At 35.4% G+C, this 24,207-nt stretch overlaps 1 protein-coding gene across 1 annotated transcript in view; it reads right to left on the reverse strand.

Moving 5' to 3' along the window:
* Positions 1-2,332: 2,332 nt before the first annotated feature.
* Dscam1 (Down syndrome cell adhesion molecule 1) overlaps positions 2,333-24,207 on the reverse strand; it is a 915,831-nt gene continuing 893,956 nt past the window's right edge. Inside the window, exon 36 of the mRNA XM_068229242.1 lies at positions 2,333-4,946. Coding sequence (XP_068085343.1) covers positions 4,877-4,946 — 70 coding nt within the window. The 3' untranslated portion in view covers positions 2,333-4,876. The remainder of the gene's footprint in view (positions 4,947-24,207) is intronic.

Genomic DNA, 24,207 nt, shown 5'->3' on the forward strand with positions numbered 1-24,207 from the left:
GTTATATTTAAAGATAATTGAAGCTATACCTCAGGAAAATGTAATTTATTACAACAAAGGGACAGGACAAACTTTTTAGAGTTCTAAGCCCTTTCTTCCCCGAGTTCTCTTCAGCAGTCGTGCAGCTGTTTTTATTATTATTTTTTTCAACACTGGGTGTCTATTTCAGGCTTCTCCATTCATCTCTTGTCCATCCTGCACCCAAAGCATATAATTTATTTGGAAACTGTACTGGTTGGAATTTAATCATCAATTTTGCTTAAACTTCCTAAGTCCAATCTCTTTCATCGAATCCTTACCAGAATTTTGACTATTTTTAAGATCAACTTGCACTATCATGTATTTTAAATAGGTTTTCAATAATTCATTGACTGCACAAAGAGTGACGATGCAAGTATACTTGCATAATTTAAAACTCAGGGGGAAAAGTTTGCACAACACAACAAACATGCGGGATTGAGAGCCCATAATCTCTTGCAATGAAGCTTAATTACTTATCTGACACAAAGAGGGTTTGCTGAAGTGACACAGGATATTACTGCTCTCAATACTGTAGATCTGTTTTTACAAAATTATAGGAGTTTGTCCTAGTACTAACAATAGAAAGTCACAAATTGCCATACAATCAGTACAAACAATTTCTTTAGTATGGCTACAGAATATTTTACAATATTGTTATTATGGTTTCCTAACTTTTGGAATGTTCTCCAAGTAATACAAAATGTCATTGCTCCCCTTGTGCTGAAAAGTAGACCAGTTACCTCAATATCTTTGAATTAAAATTTATCTGAAAAGTATGGTATAGTTTGCATATCATTTTCTTTCTTTGTCAACATTTTCTGGCCGAGCACCAGACATCTTGAATCAAACTGTTGAATCAATAATTTCTCCAAAAATCTTCCAACAATTGATGTCAATTAGTCTGTTTCTTCCATTGTCAGCCAGACAATGCATCTCTTCCGAAACTTCTAATCCCTTATTGTGGAAAGCATTAGCCAGTACCCCTCATACAGTGCTGGGTCTTTTCTCAGAATTTCTCTCCTGGAACAGCTCCTCAGCACGAGGAACGGTTTCATACTCATTGCAGAGGCCTGTGCCAGTGGAGCATCAAGGAAGAGATTGTACAGGTGCGACCACGGCATTCATTTTTAAAATATCTCTCCATGCAGAGCTTGAAAAATCTTTTTTTTTTTTTTTTTTTACCTGTGTGTTGGCAGATGGAACTTGCAAAAATATACCTTATTGTAGATTTTGTATTTTAGATTTTATATCAAAACCATTGTTCAGTTGTTCCAGATTCTTTGCAACCCCACATACAAAAATTTGCCATTCTAGTCTGTCTTGTGCCACTTCCCACAGCCTTTCCAAACTCGGATCACTCGCTTCCTTGACACCATCAATTCATCTCAACCTCTGATGCTCTCTTCTCCTTTTGCTGCAGATTTTTTCCAAGCATTATAGCCTTCTCCACCATGTCATGAAATCTCATTATGTTCCAAGTATTTGACTTGCCAAAGAGCAATCTGGATTGACCTTTAAATATTGACTTGTTGGATCCTCAGTAGCCTTATTCAACACTATAAGTTGAACACATCTATTCTTTATCACTCCGATATCCATAACGATTAGTTCTCTGAGCCATTGAGTTACAATTCACATAGTGGCTCTTAATTTTTATGGTGATGCGTCTGCTTTTAGAAATCTAATCCAAGTGAGCCATAACTTTCTTGCCAGTGGGTAAGCATCTTTTGATTTCATGGCTGCAGTTGCCATTTACTGAAATCTTCAAATCTAGGTAGATAAAACTGGACACCATTTCTTTCTAGCCAAGATTTTGGTTTTGATGTTGAGATATAGGCCACCATTGACACTCTTCTTTCACCTTCATCACAAGATCTTTTAGTTCTTCGCTTTTGTGATTGAAGTGGTGTGATTTGCATATCTAAGATTATCTCTCAGCGATTTTAATTTTGATTCACGATATATTCCGGGGATAAGTTAAATAAATAGGGTGCGGCTGCATTCTTTCCGTGCTCCTTTCTTGATCGTGACCTATTCAGTTGTCCCGTACTCTGTTCTAATTGTAGCTTCTTGGTCCTTGTACAAGTTTCTTTGAAGATAAATGATATTCCCATTTTTTTTCCAGCGTTTGCCACAGTGGAACGCTTTCGCATAATCTATAGATAAAACCACAACAAATTTTTTTTGTAAAATATTGCACTTGGATGCTGGGACTGAGTGTACAGAGTTGAAAGGTGGATTGCATCAGTGTCAGGAATTATTTTCTGAAGGTAAGATAGGAGTTTGGTAGAATGAAGTAATGAACACCACATTTGATTGTAAATCTTTAATAACACAAAAGTCCATTAATTCTACAACTTTGGTACAAATAGCTCATCTCACACACAGTCCCCTAAAACAGGGAACGTAAACCCAGGAATCCAGTACAATTGGCCGGATGCCACTCAAGAGACAAACCAAACAAATTGATTGATATCGAAACAAGTTTTGGAGAGTATGTTTAAAATGTTTCATTTTTGTTTTTTTTTATACAAAACACAAATATCTTGCATCACAGGCGATATTACCAACTAACACTTATAATTATGAAAGAAAATATTTAACTCGTAAAAAGAATCATTCAAAACAAAAATCCAAACACTCGCAAAGCTCCTACAAATACAGTACTTCCTTATTACAAAGAACATTAACATTATAAATATACAATATCACTGTATTTATTTTACTGTAATGCAAGATATTTTACCTTTAATTAAAAGTTTCAGTCGATATTTAAAAGTTATTTCACATAAATACAAGCACAATAAGAGATTTTTAAAAAAAGAGGGGAGGAATTTCTACTGCAAAGTTATTCTTATAAAGATGACTGTACAAAATGAAATGTCACTGTAATCATATGAGTAGCTTTAAACAATGAATCTTGTTAAAATCAATTTCTTTGATTTATATATGAATGAATGAATGTATGTTGTAAAACATTGACCTAAAATTGTAAACACATTTTAAAAGCATATGTGTTCTATATTTTATATCTGATGAATAGTATATAATAGCCACATTTCAGTTAGACGAACTGTAATAATTATGGGGTGGTTGTTTGATAAAGCAAATTCTTTTTGAATTCCTTAGCTACTGATACAGCTATATAGAATACAATGAATATTTCATGAAGGCCTAGACCTTTTTAATTCTAGATAACTATATTTGTATACGTAGTCATTTTTGTAAAACTTCCTTCTGTCAAAACTTAGTTTCGTAATTACTACAAACACACGGACTGTTTTCCTACAAGAACAACCATGACAAATCTTAATACCTTACAAGAGTTTTCTTAAGACAATATTATACATTGGAGCTAAAAAATAAAAATAATGGTATAAAAGAACGGCTGGCATGAATTAGCAAAGCTATACACATTTATTTTTAAAAAATTATGCACGCTCATTCCGTATTATGAACATGACGCAGATTTCCTTAACCTAGGCAAGACTTACAGCTTTCCTTTCAAAATTTATATATTTTTATGAAAAACATTTCGATGAATGCCAGTTTGGGCACTGAATTGCATCACATCATTCTGAAGTCATAGCATTTTATATCATCTCCCCCTCTATAATGCAAGAAGCAATTTTAATTTTGCATTTTTGTTTATTTTACATACAACAAAAACATGTAGAAACACTCAGAACACTGTATGGATTACTGATGACTGATACATTCAGAATAGCAATATCCAGTATACGTTTATGATAAAATGATACTTCATAATACCAGATTTCTTTTGTACATGATCCAAGTTTCTATGAAAGTTAAGGACATATATCTTAAGAACTCCTTTTATAAATCATTCTTAAATCTAATATTAAAAACGTTAAACTTTATTTCATAGGTTAGTTTTAACAACTAAATAAAATAACATGCTGGTCCAATGAAGTACTTCCTCCATAGTCAACAAGAGGAACACCCCTGGCATTTTGACTAGTTAATATTTAATCACAGCTGAAGAAAAATCGGGGGAGGTACGCACTGCTAAAGATGAACTTCTGCTTTTATACTTCGATATGATGAACATTTAAAATACATGCCCTTGCCATCCATAAACTTTGAACATGTTAATTTTTTTTTTCCTTCTGGTTTAGATCATCTACATGTATGTCTTCAAATGCACTTCATTCCTATGGTCGCACTGCACTACTATAATCAGTCAAAGCTATCATCATTCTTTTATTCTGTCCACTCATGTCCTTCAAGAACACTTAAAAACATACATGAATGCAGATGATAAAATATCACATACCAAGAAGTTGAGCCTTTTTAATCGAAAAGCAGACTGAAAAAGAAATGTTATATGAAAGGAATGCAGTTGTGTACATTTCTATATTAGGAAAAATAAAAAAGCAAGCAGAGAGAGAAGGAAAAAAACCTGAATACTATACACACTGCAGTACAGAGACATTAAAATATATGAAACTTTGTCATTAACTATGATTACAGCAAAGTATTCCAAAGCTTTTGTCAATAAAAGGCATAAATGGACTCAGACATGGAGAAGAATTCTTATTAGTAAAAATGATCCAGATGAAAGGTTAAATGCTGTAAATGAACTCACTCTGAATCAATTCCGAACCAACAGACAAAATACACGAGACAGACAGTGAAGCAGTTTATCGACAAAATTAAAATTAAATCACAGTAATCATGTCGATGTGAATACACTACCGAATTGAAGCATATAATGAATTTATCCAAAGCTTCCATTCACAGCATTTGAGGAGCAGGTTATGACCCTTGTATGGCACAGATATCGCTGCTGCTGCAGTTGGTTTTGCCTTGGCTGCGTTGCACGGACTATAGGTTACACTGCCACAGTATCGTAGGGTGTGATTGCGAATCCGTTTTGGTGGTGGTGGTGCCCTGCTTCGTTTCTATGGAAAGGTGACCAGACGAAACAAAAATAGAACACCAAAATAAATCATGTAGAATAGTTAAAGAGTAGAGAGAAAATACTTAAAAGCCACCAGCATGCAACTTCTATACATGTGAAATTACATCCATAGAACTGACATATTAAATGAGAGAGAGAGAGAGAGAGACACACTTCAAATTACTAGTGATGTGGACATTAGAAAGTTACAATATATGCATTTTTATTGCATCAATAATTAAAAATGTAAAAGCTTCAGTTCTACCAGTGATTATAAAATTTTTTGCTGAAGGAGTTTACCCTCTGCAATATTCTTAAAATACTTGAGCATGTCAGTTTGTTTGCCTTCACATAATTTTGTACAGCACTGTATAGTCTGTTACTGTTTTTTATTATTATGAATGTGTTGAGCAAGGGTGTAAGGAAGGAGGCATGTGGTCGATTGCGTTCATTGATGACGTGTTGCCCTGCATAGAACCAAAGAAGGAAGCAGAGAAGTTGTTGGAAATATGGATAGAAGTACTGGAACGTGGTGGAATGAGGGCAAGTAGAACACAGTTCATGACCTTGAATGATAAGAAATCACGTGTGAAAATAAATGGAATAGAGATCCCAACAAAAAAACAAATTCAGGTACCTTGATCATACCTGCCAACTTTCCCAATTTAGGTGGGAGACTCCCTATTTTCGAAAGTTCTTACTGCCTCCCGATTATTCTATTATTACTCCTGAATTTAGCTTATTTTTTTGTTGAACTTCAAACATTTGTTTTCAAATCCCGCCATTTTAACTTTTATTAAATATCGATCAGGTGGAAAAGTTTTTACTTAATTCTTATTTGATTGCAATATCGATACGGAATGAAGTGGATAGTATGTAATATTTTAACTTTGTACGCCAGTGGCCGGAAGTCCTTCGCTCATTGGCCGCTTTAACATGAAATACTGAAGTTTATTAATACGAGTAATGCTTGCGAATGTGCGATGTTTATTGAAACCTGTATATCGTGATGGGTGTATAGATTGTCAATCTCGTTCTCGCGTGCTACGTTAGTGTTTGTTTGCATAAGTCTAGTCTATTCTAGAGACTAGTCGCTAGATTTGGAGTTTTTTTCCTAGAAATTTAGTGACAATTTCAAAGATAGCAACTATTGACTTTTCTAGAGTTTTAGGAACTATTTGGAAACAATTCTGGCAAATTTTAATTTATTAGTAAAAATAGCACAGGTGCATGATGCAATATAACCTAATAATCTACGCATTTGCTAAGTAATGGCATCTAAGCGCATGACTAATTCACGTGTGTGGAGCATGAGTTCATACTATTTTCGGAAGGCTTATCAGAGCCTCGTACAGTCGGGTTTTGAGACAATAACTGCTATAGTATTCTCCTGTATTGCCAAGATATGTAGAATAAGCAGTTTTAACCAATTGTATCTCGTGGTTTCTCCTGATTTTCATATCAAAACCACCTGTTTTTTTGGCTTTGTAAAGTTGGCAGGTATGCTTGATTCATTTATCCTTAGATGTTGGATCGGAGGAAGGTTTCCAGTGTGCTCTGCAACAGAAAAGTGCCAGAAATATTGAAAGAAAGATCCACAAGACAGCAGTCGGAACAGCTATGACTTACGCAACAGAAACCTGGCCAACGACAAGAAAATGGGTGGTAAACTGGATGTGGCAGAGATGAGAATGCTTGATAAAGTAAAAAATGAGGTAGGAGGAGGAAGGCTGAAAGTGATGCAAGTATCAGAAAAAATCGGGGAAGTTGGGCTCAGATGGTAAGGGTGTGTCAAAAGAAGAGACCAGGAATATGAAGGAAGGATGATGTTGGAAATGTGTTGCCAATGAGAGAAGATGCTAGCTGGACACCATGAACCTGCATGGACTTAGGGAGGAAATGGGACATGACAGACCCATATGGAAGAAGAAAATCTGCATCAGCGACCCCACCTAGCGGGACTAATTGTGCTGAAGAAGAATATTGTATGTTAATGTGGATAACTGGCTATTATGTGTCTACTCAGTTTCATACTGGATACAGTTTCCATTTTTAGGAAGAACAACCGATATCATTGTCAAAACTCTCTCACAATATGTCTTGGTTCAATCAGCCAAATGATGGCAAAATTAATTGTATTTAAATTGAGCCACTTAAAATTGCCAAATCCATAAGGAATCTTCCAATGAGACTTTCACTTGGTCCATTGAAACAGGCAACCACAGCTGACATATTTAACAAGTCATGTAAAGCTGTGGCAAGAGATCCATTTCTAAGGACAAAGACAAAGGTATATACGTCCAGCCCATGTCCCAATACTCTACAGGGTTGGGTATGAAGTGACATGAATCTTTATAGTAAGTTTGTACGACTGGATGCCCTTCCTGACATCAGCCTCATCAGAAGAGTTGTGAAATGAATGACATGATATATGATAGCAGGAAGGGAGGGGGTGGAACTTGGTGCCGGCCCATAGCCTACTCCTGTCGAATAGCACCAAAGGATCTGCTCAAAGCTTTCATATCCCCATACGATGAACGAACCACCATCAACAGCATCATATGCCCTCATTCCATATAAACACTGCAGATAGGTTTGCAATTGAATCGAGGGTTTTTGGCATGCAATCTAGTGATTAAAAATTGTATACCATCACCTCTCCTACCCTAGCCACCAACATTCTGATGGTGATTTTTTTTCCCCCCCAACCAATGGGACTTCATACCTGCCAAGTATTCCGGTTTTTCCATAAAATGTATGGATTTTGAATGTGTGTTAAGTTTGTATGGATGAACAATGTTATTGTACGTATTTTGAATATCCGTGCTTGGTTTTGCTTTCTTCGGTCAAATCGGATTTGACTTTCGATAGTAGCTGGTAAATACAAAGTATGTTATAAGTGTTGTTTTTAATATCCACCTATTCAATACAAAGAGATCTAGTAAATTAAGAATTAAATCGTATCATAAAAAGTTACAAGAGACATGTTTTGCCCATTTTAAAGGCATCATCAGCCTCAAACTCAAACCTGAAAGGAGAATTATCTGGATCCTGGGTGTTCTTACAAATCATAAAAAGAGGATAGTAATGTAGGTGTTTGTCTAACATAAAATTATTAGAAGGTCGTTGGTTAAAATCTTAGTATCAAGCTGTATGTCACAAGTTCACAAGATTACACACTCCAGAGCGCTGAGTCAATGCGCCCAAAACCTGTTGAGGTAGAGCAATAAACAGCTCAATCTTTATAATGAAGTAGAAATGCGTTTCCTTGAATAGGTACTGCTATTGGAGGATAAGAAAAAGTAAAGCTGATAGACTGTTAAAGATGTTATTTCGTATGTTAAGATAAGACAACGGTCTTCTTTAAGTAGCTGTTCAGCTGTCTATAGTCGTATTTAACTGGCTTGAAGGAGTGAAAGTTGAATGTGTTAAGATAACAGTCTTCTTTAAGTAGTTGTGGGAGCAAGGAAAGGTATGCGGCTGTCTACAGTCGTATTTATCTTGCTTGAAGGAGCAAAAGTTGAAGGTATATTGACGTTGATTAGAACTTTTTGGTGTAAAGTCTGTAACAAGAGGAGAGTGAATGCTTAGGAAAGGTAGAGATGCAGGGTTAGAACTTTGACCGGTAAATGTATCGATAATTACATTATCGATTATCACCATGCCTCAACTGCTACTTCATTCAATGAGGTGTTCCCAAACAAGTAGCAGGTTATGATTTTGAAGAAAAGAAATCCATAAAAAGTAGCAGGCTGTGAATTTATATAAAACAACTTTAATAACTGCACCGCGCTTCGTTGCAGCTGTAAGGCTTTGTGTGCGTGTGTAACATTGGCGGTAGTTCTGAAACTCGTGGAATTGTGTGACGAATTTCTAAGCGATTTAGTATTTTTAGTGGTGTTCGTAATGAGTTCAACTAAGAAACGATATCAGTCTTTTCGGGAGGCACACTCAGCTTAATTTCCTCGTTTTATACGATCACAGAAAGTGTTCCCAGTGTTAATTGAAAACAGATGAGCACTCGTCAAGATGTAACTTTGTGCAAGTATTTAATTTCAGGGGTGACCTCGCTGCATAGTTTTTCAGGAGACAGGGGGAAAATGACGACAGATACAGGAAAACTATAAATGCGGGCAACATAAAAAATAGGGGAAAGCAAAATAATAAAATTGGGCAACGGGTACACCGTGTGTACACGGCTAAGTCATGTAAGGGCGAAAAAGCGAGCTCCCGACGCTTCAAAATGGGGACCCACCAGCTAAGGGAGACAACCCCAAAAGAAAACATCGGCCCTCCAGGATTGCTGGGGGTTCGCGTTGGGCTGACAACCCAATCTGTAAAAAACACTCGTTACGAAATCTGAAGAAGAAATATCCAGCCTGACCTTTTTACGACGACCTCGCAAACGTGTAAAGGACTTGAGAATGGTTCATGGAATGTTTTAACTCTTTACCAAGCTGGAAACCTAAGAAAGTTGCTCGATCGGCTGGATGAGTATCGACTAGATATTACTGCTATTCAAGAAGTGAGATGGATTGGTGAAGGAGTGATACAGAGAAAAAATCACATGGTATTCTATAGCTGCCACAGGAAGGATCACATGTTTGGCACTGGTTTTATTGTCAATAAGCAGATTAAACACCTTATCATGGATTTTCGGGAAAAATCACATAGATTGTGTAGACTTAGAATTAGAGGGACGTTCTTCAATTACAGTCTTATCCGTGCACATGTTCCAACTGAAGAGAAGAGCGACGAAGATAAAAGATTCATTTTACGATGAATTGGATGAAATTTATAATGAGTCGCCAAGAGCAGACTGTAAAATAATCTTCAGGGATTTGAATGCGAAGATAGGAAAGGAAGACGAATACAAACCTTGTATTTGAAAATATAGCTTGCATGATATTTCTAATGACAATGGAATCAGGTTTATACATTTTGCATTCTCGAGAAATATGGTAGTGGGAAGTACTACTTTTAATCACAAGGGCATACATAAAATGACATGGAAGTCTCCAGATGGAAGTACTTTTAACCAAATTGACCACCACCTAATAGATGCAAGACACTTCTCTAACTTGATGGATGTTAGAAGTTATAGGGAGGCCAATATTGACTCTGACCACTACCTTGTGGTAGCAACTATTAGAAGCCGAATATCTAATGCAAGAAAGTTCAACAGTGCTCGGCTGAAGGAGCCCGAAACTGCTCTCAGATATGCTAGGTTGCTTAATGAGGCCCTGACCGATTTGCCTAATAGTGAGAGTGTTGATGAAATCTGGAAGAATTGTAAAGATGCACTAATAAAAACTGCAAATGAAGTTTTAGGAAGGGAAGAGAAAGTTTGGCACAACAATTGGTTTGATGAAGAGTGTGCACACGCAACAACTTTAAAAAATGAAGCATACAACAGAATGCAACAAAGGAACCACACCCGAAAAGCAGTGGAAGTATATAGAACTTACAGAAGAGAAGAAAAGAGATTGCACAAGAAGAAAAAGGGACAGTATGAGAGAAAAGAATTAGAAGAAATGGAACGATTGAAAGGGATGAATGATGTGAGAGCTTTCTATCAGAAGTTAAATAAAAGTCGTAAGGATTTCCAGCCTAAAACAAGTTTGTGTAGAGATAAAAATGGCATAATACTGGGCAGTGAGGAAGTAATTCTAGAAAGATGGGCACAATATTTTGATGAACTGTTGAATGAAAGTGCAGATGATAACCAAGTAACATTACCTCCTGTAAATACAAGAAAATCAGACAATGAAGTACCGATACCCACTATTGAGGAAGCTGAGCTTGGCATTAAGAAGTTAAAGAATAACAAAGCCCCAGGAATGGATTTAATACAATCAGAGCTTGTGAAAAATGCTGGAAAAGATTTTGTTGAACACTTTCACAAACTAGTGGCCAAGATATGGGTAGCTAAAAGCCCTTACATGACTTAGACGTGTACACACAGTGTACCCGTTGCCCAATTTTATTATTTTGCTTTCCCCTATGACAATGCGGTTAGTGACTATCAATGCAGATTTCGCCAAGGAAGATCTACTATTGATCAGATCTTCACAATTTGCCAGATACTTGAAAAATGTAAAGAATTTGGAATTGATACACACCATTTCTTCATTGACTTCAGATCAGCCTATGACAGCATTGATGGAAGTAATCTATGTAGCAATGGAAGAGTTTGAGATCCCTAAGAAATTGATCGCCCTTGTGAAAGCTACCATTGAAAATACTCGGAATCAAATTAAGATCCAGACTATGGTATCAAGTGCTGTAACGACCAAGAATGGAGTTAGGCAAGGAGATTCATTATCATGCCTTTTGTTCAATATAGCTTTGGAGAAAGTTGTTAGAGATGCGAGTATCAACACAAGGGGAACCATCTTATATAAATCAGTTCAAATTTTGGCATCTGCAGATGATATTGATTTAATCGCAAGAACACCAAGAGCATTGAAAGAAGCTTTCACAAGTCTCGAAAAAGCAGCAAGAAAGATGAATTTACAGATTAATGAAGGAAAAACTAAGTACATGCCCGTAACCAAGAAAGACTACCCTAGTGGGTCTACATTCATAGAATTGGCTCGTATAAGTTTGATGTGTGTAGCTTTACCTACCTTGGATCAGAAGTTAATTCCAAGAACAATGTTAGTTCTGAAATCCAAAAACTTACTGTCTGCTAACAAGTGCTGTCACGGCCTCAGAAAATATCTGAAGTCTAAGCTGCTGTTCAGGAAAACTAAAGTCCTGATGTATACAGTTTTAGTAAAGCCTGTATTAACATATGGTGCTGAGATCTGGACACACTCAAAATCTGATGAAAGGCAGCTCAGTATATTTGAAAGAAGGATTTTGAGGCAAATTTTTGGGCCAGTGGAAGAAAATGGTGTCTGGAGAAGATATAATCATGAATTGTATAATTTATATAACGAACCAAACATTGTTAACTGTATAAAGATCAGAAGGTTGGAGTGGGCAGGACATGTGCTGCATGCTAATGACAGAATGATAAAGAAGATATTTATTGGAGTGCCAGAAGGAATCAGGAAAGTTGGCAGACCAAAGTTAAGGTGGGAAGAAGGGGTGAGAGAGGATGTAAAGATAATTGGAATCAAGAATTGGAGGAGCTCTGCACTTAACAGGAAAGAATGGGGAAAACTTCTTCAGAAGGCCAAGGCCCACAAAGGGCTGTCGCGCCAGTGATGATGATGAAAATAAGAAAATACGGGTACTGTATTGGGACATTTTTTTGTTGTGTAAATATATTATTATAAAAACAACAATAATGGCGCATGGCCTCTGGAGCCGGGTGCAGGTCTTTTGAGTTGTCGTGTGATAGGCGATCTATGCGCATATGAAAATGCGCCCCTACCTAAGATGAATTCTAATGTTTAATTCGGCAAGCAGACAGCCCCCGAACCATTAGAATCAACCAAGGAAAGTTAGAACCCTCCATCCAATCGAGACCCCTTGAACCAAAGGCCAACACGTGCTAACCATTTAGCTCATACTATACATACCGGTATCAAAATATTCCAACCATGATATAGGCCTACGAGATGAAAATAAAAAGCGTGACTTTTACTCCGTTTCGTTTCAGATTTCTTTACACATTTCATAATAATTGAAAATCTTTAAGTTCAGTTCTCTTATTGCAAATTAAAGATACGTGGATATTATGGCGATAACCTGTATTTAGGAAATGATTCCATAGACCCTTTGCGAACGATAGGTTAGATACCGAACACGGCACGGCTCCCAAAGCTCAGCTTAGACGATGTCACAGAGGTTCGACATTTAACGCAGCACGCCTCGAATGATGTTACAGCGGCTTGTGCGAAGCTGCCAATTCAGGAACTAGTTACAAGACTAGGCTATGTTGGCTTGGTTAGGTCCGGCTTGTAACAAAACTATTGGGTAGAGGGCAACAAATTGGTCAACAGGCCTCTAGCATCCCACACACTCCTCAAAGTACGACGCGATTAATCACCCTGTGATTAATTAAAACGTATTTGCCGCACTGCACGATTTTCTCTTTTTTTTTTTCAACAAAGTTGGCAGCCCTAGCCAGAGTATACCAACGCAGAAAATGGTTTTACGCTGTCTACATTTTAATTCCTTTTAATAAGAATACTTCTAGGGGTCGGTTAGTGGGCCGAGGAGAAATGTTGGTACCAGCTACAAGATCCTTGTTCAAGACTAGCAACTCCGAATCACTCGTACATTCTCGCATAACAGTTTGCTGCTATTATATGCTAAGAGTATTGAGCAGTCCCTCTAAATTCAAAAAACTTTTGCGTATGTTTTTCTTACGTACTATCGGTCAATGCAGAAAAACTGTGACAGAGGACAAATAATTCGATAGTTCGGAGAAATGATAGATGTGGGGAAGTTTAACATTGGTTTATATGGAACATTTCTGGGACTGAATAAATTCAACGATTAATACGAGAAAACGACAGTTCCGGGAATGATGCATGGAGGTTCTATTGTATTTGACTTGTATTAGTATTGTTTATAATCCCTCCTATCTTGCTGTCCTTTTTCATTATGTCTCAAGACTGTTATGCATGTGCGTGTTGTTAAAAAATTTCCGCTTAAAGATCTTCCGGATTTCTTTCTCTTTTTGAAAGTTGGCAGGTATGGGTCTTGAACCAGTTAACCACAGTGTCGGACCATATAGACTTGATGCCTTAACGATTATGGCCACCAGGTGGGTTGTCAGACCAAGGTACTGAGATTAATTCTGGTTAGAAATGCATCTGCAAACTTTATACCCCACATCCGAACAAAAACACGGGTTTGATTCCCTGCCAGGAATCTATTAAGGAAACTATTTAAAATAGTTTTTGTTGAGTCCACCTTGTCAATACACTTTTAATGATTGAAAATTATTTATTCTGTCATACATGTTTTAGGAATAATATGCATTCCCTTCATCAGTGAAGTCAAATCAAAGAATTAAAAAAACAAAAAAACCAATATAACACTATCTTTTGTTTAGTTCACAATTTAAAGAAGTATTGTATCTTAATTCACCATATCAATGAATAAACAAACTAGTGAAATCTTATGAAAATTATAATTACATAAAATTTTAATATTTTGATGAACTGAATGAGAATACTTGAATAAATTTAAGATCTTCAAATTTTTCTTTTCTTCTTTTTCTTCCTTAAATGGTCAAATGCTAGTTTATACAATGGATTCTCTTCTGTACTTCTTTCATGTAAACTTGATCCAAAGTCATTTTTTTAGCAAGATAAATTTCTAAACTTTCTAAAAGTTTCTAAAAGTAGCTTTTCTGAAAATTGTGTACAAACAATCTAAAGCCTAGCCATGGGTTTGCTGGCTTCATGGATTACATGGAATATAATAAAATAGGGGATAAAATAGATGGATTGATTACATGGTTAAGATACGTGGACGATATATTTGTTATTATTGATGGACAAAAGGTTAAATCTGATGGTCTATTAGAGTATTTAAATACTTTTAATAAACAAGTACATTTTACGATGAAATGTGAGAATGATAGAACTTTGAGTTATTTAGAATTAACAGTTACTAGAAATTCTGGTCATTTCGATTTTCAAATTTTCAGAAAAGCTACTCAAACAGATACTATTATCAGAAACGACTTCAATCATCCAGGTCAACATAAAAAGGCAACCTTTTCCAGCTTAATTAATAGAGCTATGAACATACCTATGTCTTACAAGAATTATAATAGAGAAAAATATAATTGACCAAATTGCTCATAACAACACATACTCCAGAAAATTTATTAATAGAATGATAAATAAAATGAAAAATGAACCAAAAACAACGTTAGTTAGAGAGCGATGGAGAAAAAGAAATTTGCGGTTCTAACTTTTTGAAATAAGAACTCTTATCAACTGGCTAAAATTTTCAGAAAAAGGAACATCAATGTCACATACAAAACTGATAATAATACTAATAAGATAATTTTCAATTCCGATAAAAGAGAGAATAAATGTATATTTAATAAGTCAGGAATTTACAAATTGACATGCCAAACATGTAGGCAACGATACATAGGACAGTCTGGAAGAAGTTTGACTATAAGGTCCAAAGAACATGTTAATGCAGTCAAACATAAAATATATTCAGCAATGGGAAACCCTATGGTTGAAAAGAATAATAAATTTACAGACATTTTTAATGACATGGAGTGAATACATTCGGCCCAAAAGGAAATTCACAAATGTTTTAAAATGTTTAGAAATTTATCTTGCTCAAGAAAAAATGACTTTGTATCAAGTTTAAATGAAAGTACAGATGTACTGTACATTGTATAAACTAGCGTTTGATCTTTTAAGGAAGAAAAAGAAGAAAACAAGATGATCTTAAATTTATTTAGGGCTCTCATTCAAATCATCAAAATATTAAAATTTTATGTAACTATTATTTTCATAAGATTTCATTAGTTTGTTTATTCATTGATATGGTGAATTAGGATACAATACTTCTTTAAATTGTGGACTAAACAAAAGATAGTGTTATATAATTTTTTTATTTATTCCTTGATTTAACTTCACTGATGAAGGGAATGCTCATTGTTCCTGAAACATGTATGATGGAATAAATAATTTTCAATAATTGAAAGTGTATTGACAAAGTGGACCTAACAAACTGTTTTGTCTAAATATATTAAAGAAATTATTTAAGTCAATAGAGGATCAAATTAAATACATTACGGTTAAGTTTATCCCCGTCAATAAGTCTAAAATTTTAAGAAACAAGATTTCCACTTCCGGAGGTGCACATGGCCCTTGAGGTTCACTCAGTCTACTCCAAAAATGAGCACCAGGTTAATTTCTGAGGGCAAAGGTGGCCGGGCATAGAGCTAAACTCACTGCCCCACCAAGTACAGAAGTTATGGATAGTGGAAGCCTTTACCTTTCACCCATCCAAGGGCCTTCATGGCCTGTAAGAAAATGACTTTTTTGAGCAAATACATCATCTGTTCAGAAGTAATTCAATTACTATATATTGCTTGACAAGAGAATTATATTGAGCCTCACTGGAGGTAAAAATAAATTCTAGTGAATATCATTCAACACCATCTGCTATAAATATTAAGGATCATATCCAAATAGCTTACAATGTACTTTGAATTTAAGTTTTAAGTCTACACAATCAAATCTTGCAGATTAACCCAAAATAGTGAACCAATATTATTTTGAAAATCAGAATACTAATTTACTAGTTGTACAAATATGTCTACTATATAGAGAGAGAGATATTGTGAGGCATATAAAATGATGTACAGTGTTAGCAAAATGCTATTAAACTGATAAAGGCAAAAGATACTCTTTCAAACACTTCTGGGTAGACATTTTATTGTTTTATTCTTGAAAAATAACAACTACAACAATCTATGGAAATTTTTATTTTTTAATATCAATTATTATTACCATTATTCTATTTGCACTCAGTGATTAAACTTTTAACTAACAATCAAAAGTTTATTTATTTTTAAGTTGTTAATACAATGTTTCTTGATTCAAATCTCGCACTGAGTGCTGTGACTGTATTTGTGAATAAGCATTATATCTAAGATCGAACTGAAAAGCACGATGGTGGTGTTTTTGCTGTATTCAAATATGTGATAAAATGTGGAATTCTCTCATACCAATTTAAAAGGGCAGTATTATGGTATCTAAATTATATTCCAAAAGAGGTTTTTGTTGTGGCACCAGTAGTAGAAATTTTGGATGCAGCTTCATTTACTCTACATATATAGCTTCCACTCATCTACGCAGATATTCTGTGTACAGCAATTATCAGGTTGCCACAATGGAAAGATACCAACTGTCACCCTCCCCAAAATCTGACCTTCATAGATTGAAAATCAATGTAATTAATGACAGTAATTAAGGCATTTGTTGAAATAGATTATTTTGAAAATTACAAATTGTGCATTTACTTATACAATCTTGTTGACTTTGGCTAGGAATACATGAACAGCACTTTGCAGTCGAAATGGACTGCACATGAATTCAATCTGAAGTCGCTCTCAGCATCTGACATTGCCAATGTAATTGTATTAAACACTGTACACCAAGCAGCTTTTCCTGTCCAAGCTGACTACCACAGTTCATCTCCAGCCGATCCTGGCTAAGCCACCGACTGCAGAGCTGCACGGACTGCTTGTCCTTGACTGCATATGTACATCATTCGGTCAGATATTGTTAAACTGACGGATATTGAAAGCACTTGACACACATTCTTTTATTAACGAAATAAAAAATCCATTGTCTATGGAATTACATAGCAATAGAATTGAAAGAATAACCCATAGGCTGCCAAAAATAAACACACTAGAATGAAGTTGCAGTTGGGATGAACTGCAAGATGCGGTTGTGAAAACAGCAAAAAGTTGAAAAGCAATTGAAATGTAGTTGTTTGAACTGCAAGATTATCAGTTAAAGGTGTCCCATGTATTCCTAGTCTTAGACCTAATTCTTCAACGTTTCTGCAAATGCAACAATAGTGAAAGGTGATGATGTGTGGATTATGCCACAGAAGTTATTTTCACATCAAGGAGATTGGTTTAACAGTCAGTGAAAAGTGGATAGACATAAGTACTGTGTCTGCCAATCCTGGAATGTTTTCAAATTTGCAATTCTGCCCTGAAAATGCCTAGTTAAAAAATAATTTTAAAATAATGAAAGCTCCTAATGAGATTTGTACTCTCTATTCATATCTAATGTGCATTTTTTTTTTTTTTTTTTTGCTAGTTGCTTTATGTCACACCGACGCAGATAGGTCTTATGGCGACGATGGCACAGGAAAGGGCTAGGAGTGGGAAGGAAGCGGCCGTAGCCTTAATTAAGGTACAGCACTAGCATTTGCCTGGTGTGAAAATGGGAAACCACAGAAACCAGGGCTGCCGACAGTGGGGTTCGAACCTACTATCGCCCGCTTACTGGATACTGGCCGCACTTAAGCGACTGCAGCTATCGAGCTCGGTAATGTGCATTTGTAATGGTAGGTTAGTTCGTACAGGGTGTTTCAAATTTATAGGTACAAACTGCAGAGATGTACAGAGCAATGAAACTAGGAGAGAAGTCCTAATAAACCTAGGTCCAGAAACAAACCATTTCTGACTTATGAGGTAATCACATTTGCAACAGTTGCAGCATTGTATATGCTTTACACTCTAGGTACCATGCTCCACACCAGATGTTGAAAGCATCTCGTATTTTTAGCAACATTTGAAGAAGCTGTTTTGGTACCTCACATATTTTCTAACGGACAGGTGCCAACGTGCCATGACACTTGCTTCAAATGCTGTTACATATATACGAGATGCTGTTAACATCCAAAGTGGAGCATGTACCTGAACAACATTGTAATAGTTGCAAATGTGATCATGGCATATATCAGAAATGGACTAACATTTGTTAAGAATTGTCTCCCTGTTTCAATGTTCTCTACTCACCCGTGTAGGTTGTACTAATATTTAAAAACAGTAAGTATATTTGAAAGTCACTCCTCCGTTCACTTAACAATAACAATATTATTCACAAAGGGCAGAATAAAAGAAATACTTCGCACAGAGAAAAAGTATTATATGTACAAGATTCATTCTTGCTTCATAAAGAAAGATTTTCAAATAATAAAGAATTATTTTCAAAAGTTTTTCACACATATGGTTACAGACTGGGGCTTTCTGACATTTTCTCTCTTACTGCATCAGTAAGAGTAAATTATCTTTTTATAAGTGTCAGGAAACTGAAGAAACCAAAGCTTGTGTGCAATTATCAATATGAAAACTGTATGACTGCAATTACCAGTTTAAGTTCAGCTTAGAAGATACCACCTTCTTGGAAGAACAAAACCAGAATGGCATGAAGTGCAACATAACACTATATGCTTAAACAAAATAAGAATAGAGGAAGCAGATAGGGAATGAATGTTGCAGCTGCTGAAAGACCAAAAGTGGAACTAAGCTGTTGTCTGCCACATTTATCAGCATCAGCAGATGAATGAGCAGAAAGCAAGCTAGTTAAATATATTTACTGGTTAGTAAACCCTTAAAACTAAACAGAGCATGCTGGGTGGGTTAAGTGGGATAGAATAAACTTAAGGACTCTAAAAACGTAAATATATATAATCATATTAAATATTATATACATTAAATCATTGTTAAGTACTATGGTAACTACCATTTTATGAAAAGATAAATGGGAAAATGGGGAAAAAAAGAACACACACGATGGACAAACAGTTAAAATATAAATTATTGTAACATATTCAGTGCCCACATACATATGATCAAAGTGGCGTTATATGTTCAGAAGGCAGCGAGTACGTTAAATAATTTGTTTAGTAATATGGTTAGTTAGGTTGGTAGTGACGTACAAAACATAAGCAGCACAGAGAGCAACATAAAAGTTCATAATGCAGTAAGCAAATGGTGAATAGCAGCTCATTAGAAATGAAAGAATTCAGGAATTGATTACTATTAAACTCAATACACAGCATTCTTTTCTTGTTTACAGAGTAAATCCATTACAATATCACAAACTTTAGTGATTAAACAGGAACAAATATACAACAACAATTTATACCAAGAAATATATTGCTTATATGTTATAAACCAAGAAGATGTACAATAGTTCACCTGATAAAGTCAGAAACCAGCAATATAATTCATTTGAGATCACAAAACAAAGAATTAAAGAGAAACTTATTATGAAAGGACATAAAAAAATAATATATTCTCTCTCCCACAACAAAACACTGAAACATGTGTTTATAGCGCTGTGTCATCTTGCTGTCAGGGGAGATCAACAAAGGACCGATTTCCCTCAGGGAAATATACTGTATCTGCAGGCATTGTGGAAGAATATGCAACTCCCATACTGGACTATACAGACATATGAAACCACAATATATTTTTGTTTTATACAGCATGACCATGCACTGCAACCAATTAGATCTATTGTGCTTACCCGCATAGGGAAAGATGAAACCTAATGTCAGCACATAACCTACTCCTATTGAATAATACCAAGGGGTCTGCCCAAGGCTTAAGGCTTAACATCCCCATCTGATGGATGAATCACGATTAACAGCGCCATATGCTCTCGCTCAATATTAATTCTGTGGAGAGGTTTGGAATTGAACCCAGGCTTTTGTCATGCAATCTAGTGATTAGAAATTGTATACCACCACCTCTGTTATCTGCTGGCCAATATTCAGGGTGGTGAATTTTTTTTATTTTTCCACTGACAGGACTTGAACTGGCCAACCATGGTGTCAGCCCATACAGACTTGACACTTTAATGATCATGGCTGCCAGGTGGGTTCAGAACATACAATTAAAACTGTGCTATGTATGAGCGTGTGCTCATCATTCCCTTTCCCAACTTAGTGTACTGAATAGGAGTAAAGTGCACATATTGCAATCAGAAAAAAGTAGAATACAAAAGGAATTATGATCACTATTCATTTTGAGGATCTGTGCTGCTATTTTTGTAAGTTTTAAATGAGAAAATGTTTAAAAGAATACCATCAACTAATATTCAGTTCCTCTTGTAGAACAGGTGTACTTTTATACTTGGCCTCTGAAACATGAAAAATGGAAAAATAATAGCATGGAAAACCACACTGTTTCATCTTTACTAGCATATGAAACAGAACATGACTAACAAAGGTTTTTTAAAAAAAAAGAAAAAAGAAAAAGAAGAGCTTGATACCAATTAAGTGGAAACAATGCTAGTTCAGCTAGAGATCTGTGAATGTTGGAAATCACTGCATATTAAAGTTAATTTTCTGCACAATCTTAGTATTTTCATTTATCAAGTAATTTTAACATGTAAATCATAATTATTTCAATGCCACCTTCACAGCCTTGCTGACTTAATGGACTAAATGTATGTCGCTACCCTTACAGTAATAATATAGGATGGAGACTCAAATTTAAAATTGTTCCTGTTGATCACTTGTACTTTCATACACTCAGTATATTAGATCATGTTCCTACAAATTCTTTCATTTCAGATGTAATAATAAGCATTAGCATATCTCAAATCTAAGCACATTTAAACAAAAGATGAGGTGAGAACAAAATTTCTAGAAACTAGCTCTGTTTTGGACTCACACCTGCTAATACTGAATTTTGCATCAGTAACTTACGGTTTCCTTTCACAGTTACATGAAATGAGAAAAGTGCCCAAAACATATTGTAGTAAGGTCACAAACACACAATCACAAATTTACAAGCAGTGAGATTTGATAAATTTATTAGTCAGTTTATTTCTAATGGAACACAAAGCTACTTACAAAAAATTAAGTGAGCCATTTGCATAGTCATGATTGCCATTTCTTGTTATATTTAATTCTAATTTCAAATAATCTTCTGCATGTGATATAGGGTTTTTTATTTAGGATAACAGGCATTCAGTATCCTGGACACAGTCCGTAGTTGAAATACCTACATGGTTATTACTGAGGAGTTCCTGCCACTTATTGAGCTGATTTTTGAAGACATTTGAGCAAAAAATGTCATATGACATATGAACTTACTGAGTTCCAATAGTTTGAAAGTTGTTTTAAAAAAAACCAACACATTTTTCTGCATTTCCTGTTTTCTGAGAGCCAAAATAAAATTAAACTGTTCAGAAATAACCCTTATTTAATCGTGTCATGTTTTCAAGCTGAAAATTTACTTTTGTGGTTAAAAATTCCTGTACAAGGCAAGTAAGAAATTCAACCAACACATGTTGAACTTCAGATTAGAGCCAATTAAAGAGAGAATTATTTGTGATGATTGAATTTCATTTCATTTTACCCTTCCAATAAAAGGAACCAACGGCTTTTAAGTTAATGTAACAAGATCATACGATATATTTTTCTCAAAATGTCTTCAGCATTCAGCTATGAAAGTGACTGTTACTTCTCATGTATCATCCTGTATAGTAAATTATGTTAGATCAAGAATTCTTGAATGCTGCTATCCATTAATTAGTGATAAAATGAAACAGAATTAAGAAATGGAAAGGAACGAACAAGTTTCAAATCAAGAGACGTACAGAAGAATAGGAACGCGAGTAGGAACGCACAAAAGAATAAACACTAAGAGGTCTGAGTGGGAAGAGTGTGTCAAAGAAAGAGTAGACAAGAACAAATATTAAAATATGAAAGGTCAAGGACAATCTCTACATCTTCATACACTCCTATCACCAAATATATAGGTTCTCTCCACATCAATCCCAGTTCTTCTATTCTCAGTCCCCAATGAGCTCGTTTCCACTTCCCAGTTTTATCAGGAGGGCAAGCTTCAACACTTGCTGAGGGGTGAGGGGCGATGTTTACTGATCTTCAGTCTTGATGTGGAAGTGTAGGACAAAAAGGAGGCCAGATAAATCTGTATTTGTCTGGCTTTCTTCTTATCCTTTACTTTCTACGTCAAGGCTAAAGATTGATCAAGATGGCCCCTCAATAACTGTTAAAAACCTGCTCTCCCAATGAAGGTAGGAAGGAACCAGAAATGAACTCATTGGCGGATGAGAAGAGATGGATGTAGAAGTACTGCGATTAATGAGGAAAGAGCCTAACAATTTGAAGACTGCTGTACATGGAAGATGTGAAGATTGTCCTTGTCATTTTATGTTTTCATGTCTGTCCTTCTTTCCTTTTCTACTGCTCCTTCTTCCAGTGCAGCCTGGTCATTGTGTTAATCCTGTACCTTTCTATATATGACTTAATAATATAGAATTAAAATGTCTTCACTACACTTTTCTGAGGTTACCTTGTTGAAGTACTTTCTACTCTTTGAGTATAGTCATCCTCAGTAGGTGACTCCTTGGACAGGAGCACCTGATGTTTTATATACATTACAAATACTGCAGTTAGAAAGGCACTTCTGTATGATATGGTTAAATCTCAATATTGTTATAAAATCATGTTTTTCTAACCACAATGTTAGTAATGGTTACGAGATCAGGAGTCTGATACTAACGATGACTGCACCCACTTTATAGAAAGCACTCTGATGAGGTAATTTATTTACTATTTTAGGAAATGTAATGAAGTCAGTTTAATTCTGTGTAAATAAATCAAAAGTCTCTTTGTAATATCAATGGCATGGAGCAGACTGGGGTAAAAGTAGGACAACAAAAGGTGGGTTTCACCTATTCTGCACAAAAGAATATTTAATATTCATCCATAGAACAAGAACGAGCTTCTAGACATAAAATATCAATTGTACATATAACATAGATTTCTGAGCTTTCACAAAGAAAATCAGAAATGAGCAATTTGAACAATTTATGGTATTACAAAATAGGAAGAGGAAATACAGATGGCAATGCTCAGATTAATCCAGGAGATGGGAGATACATTATTAGTCCAAATATAAGACTGAGTTTTATGTTAATAGATACTTATTCAAACCATACTTGCCTTATATGTGCAACCTAACATTTAAAAATATTAATTTTTATGAAGGTCGGTCTGTATCACTCCCCAACTGTACTGGCTTGTGCAATTGGAGTCACCGTGTGCATCATGGCCGAGTTCAAAGTCATGAAGAATAAACCGAGATTTCTCGAGATGGATGTTTCTTTTTCGAATTTGTGGTATGTGATCTAATATCACTTGGCATCATCACATTAATGTAATCAGTTTTGGTCACTATTCCAGTCGTGACAGGAAGTGTGGAAAGGAGAATATCTTTTTTGGTTTAGTTAAATGAAGGAGTGAGGGAAAGTTTTGATATAAACTTCAAATTGCGGGTTTTACATGAGACAATAGGAATGAATAATATACAGGCTGTGAAACAATTTGGTGTTTCTGAGTGTGACGTACAATGTTGGTGGACTGATGAAGAAAAGGTTAATGCTGGCACATCAAGTGAAACATTCAGAGAGAGAATGACAGGAAGATTTAAAGAAATTGATATGATTGTTACTGAATTCATGTATGAGAAATTAAACCAAGGTTATTCAATAACTCGTGAAGTTATTCAGAAGCCATTGAACAAAGTTTACTGAATTTATGAAGAGCCTGGGTTGGTGTATACAAATGACACAGTTTTCGGGACTGTTTATTAATGTTCATTTAGTTTTCCTTGTAGATATCTTCTCCTATTTCAGGGACTTCTTACATTTGGGCCAATTCAGTAATTATCACAATCACTAATAAACAAAGGTGTAATTTTGTAGTGACCATCTTGCTAATTTTGAATATATTTTGAGAAAAATGGCTTTTGT

Source organism: Anabrus simplex, chromosome 9 (genome assembly GCF_040414725.1).
Source record: "Anabrus simplex isolate iqAnaSimp1 chromosome 9, ASM4041472v1, whole genome shotgun sequence".
Classification (NCBI taxonomy): Eukaryota; Metazoa; Arthropoda; class Insecta; order Orthoptera; family Tettigoniidae; genus Anabrus; species Anabrus simplex.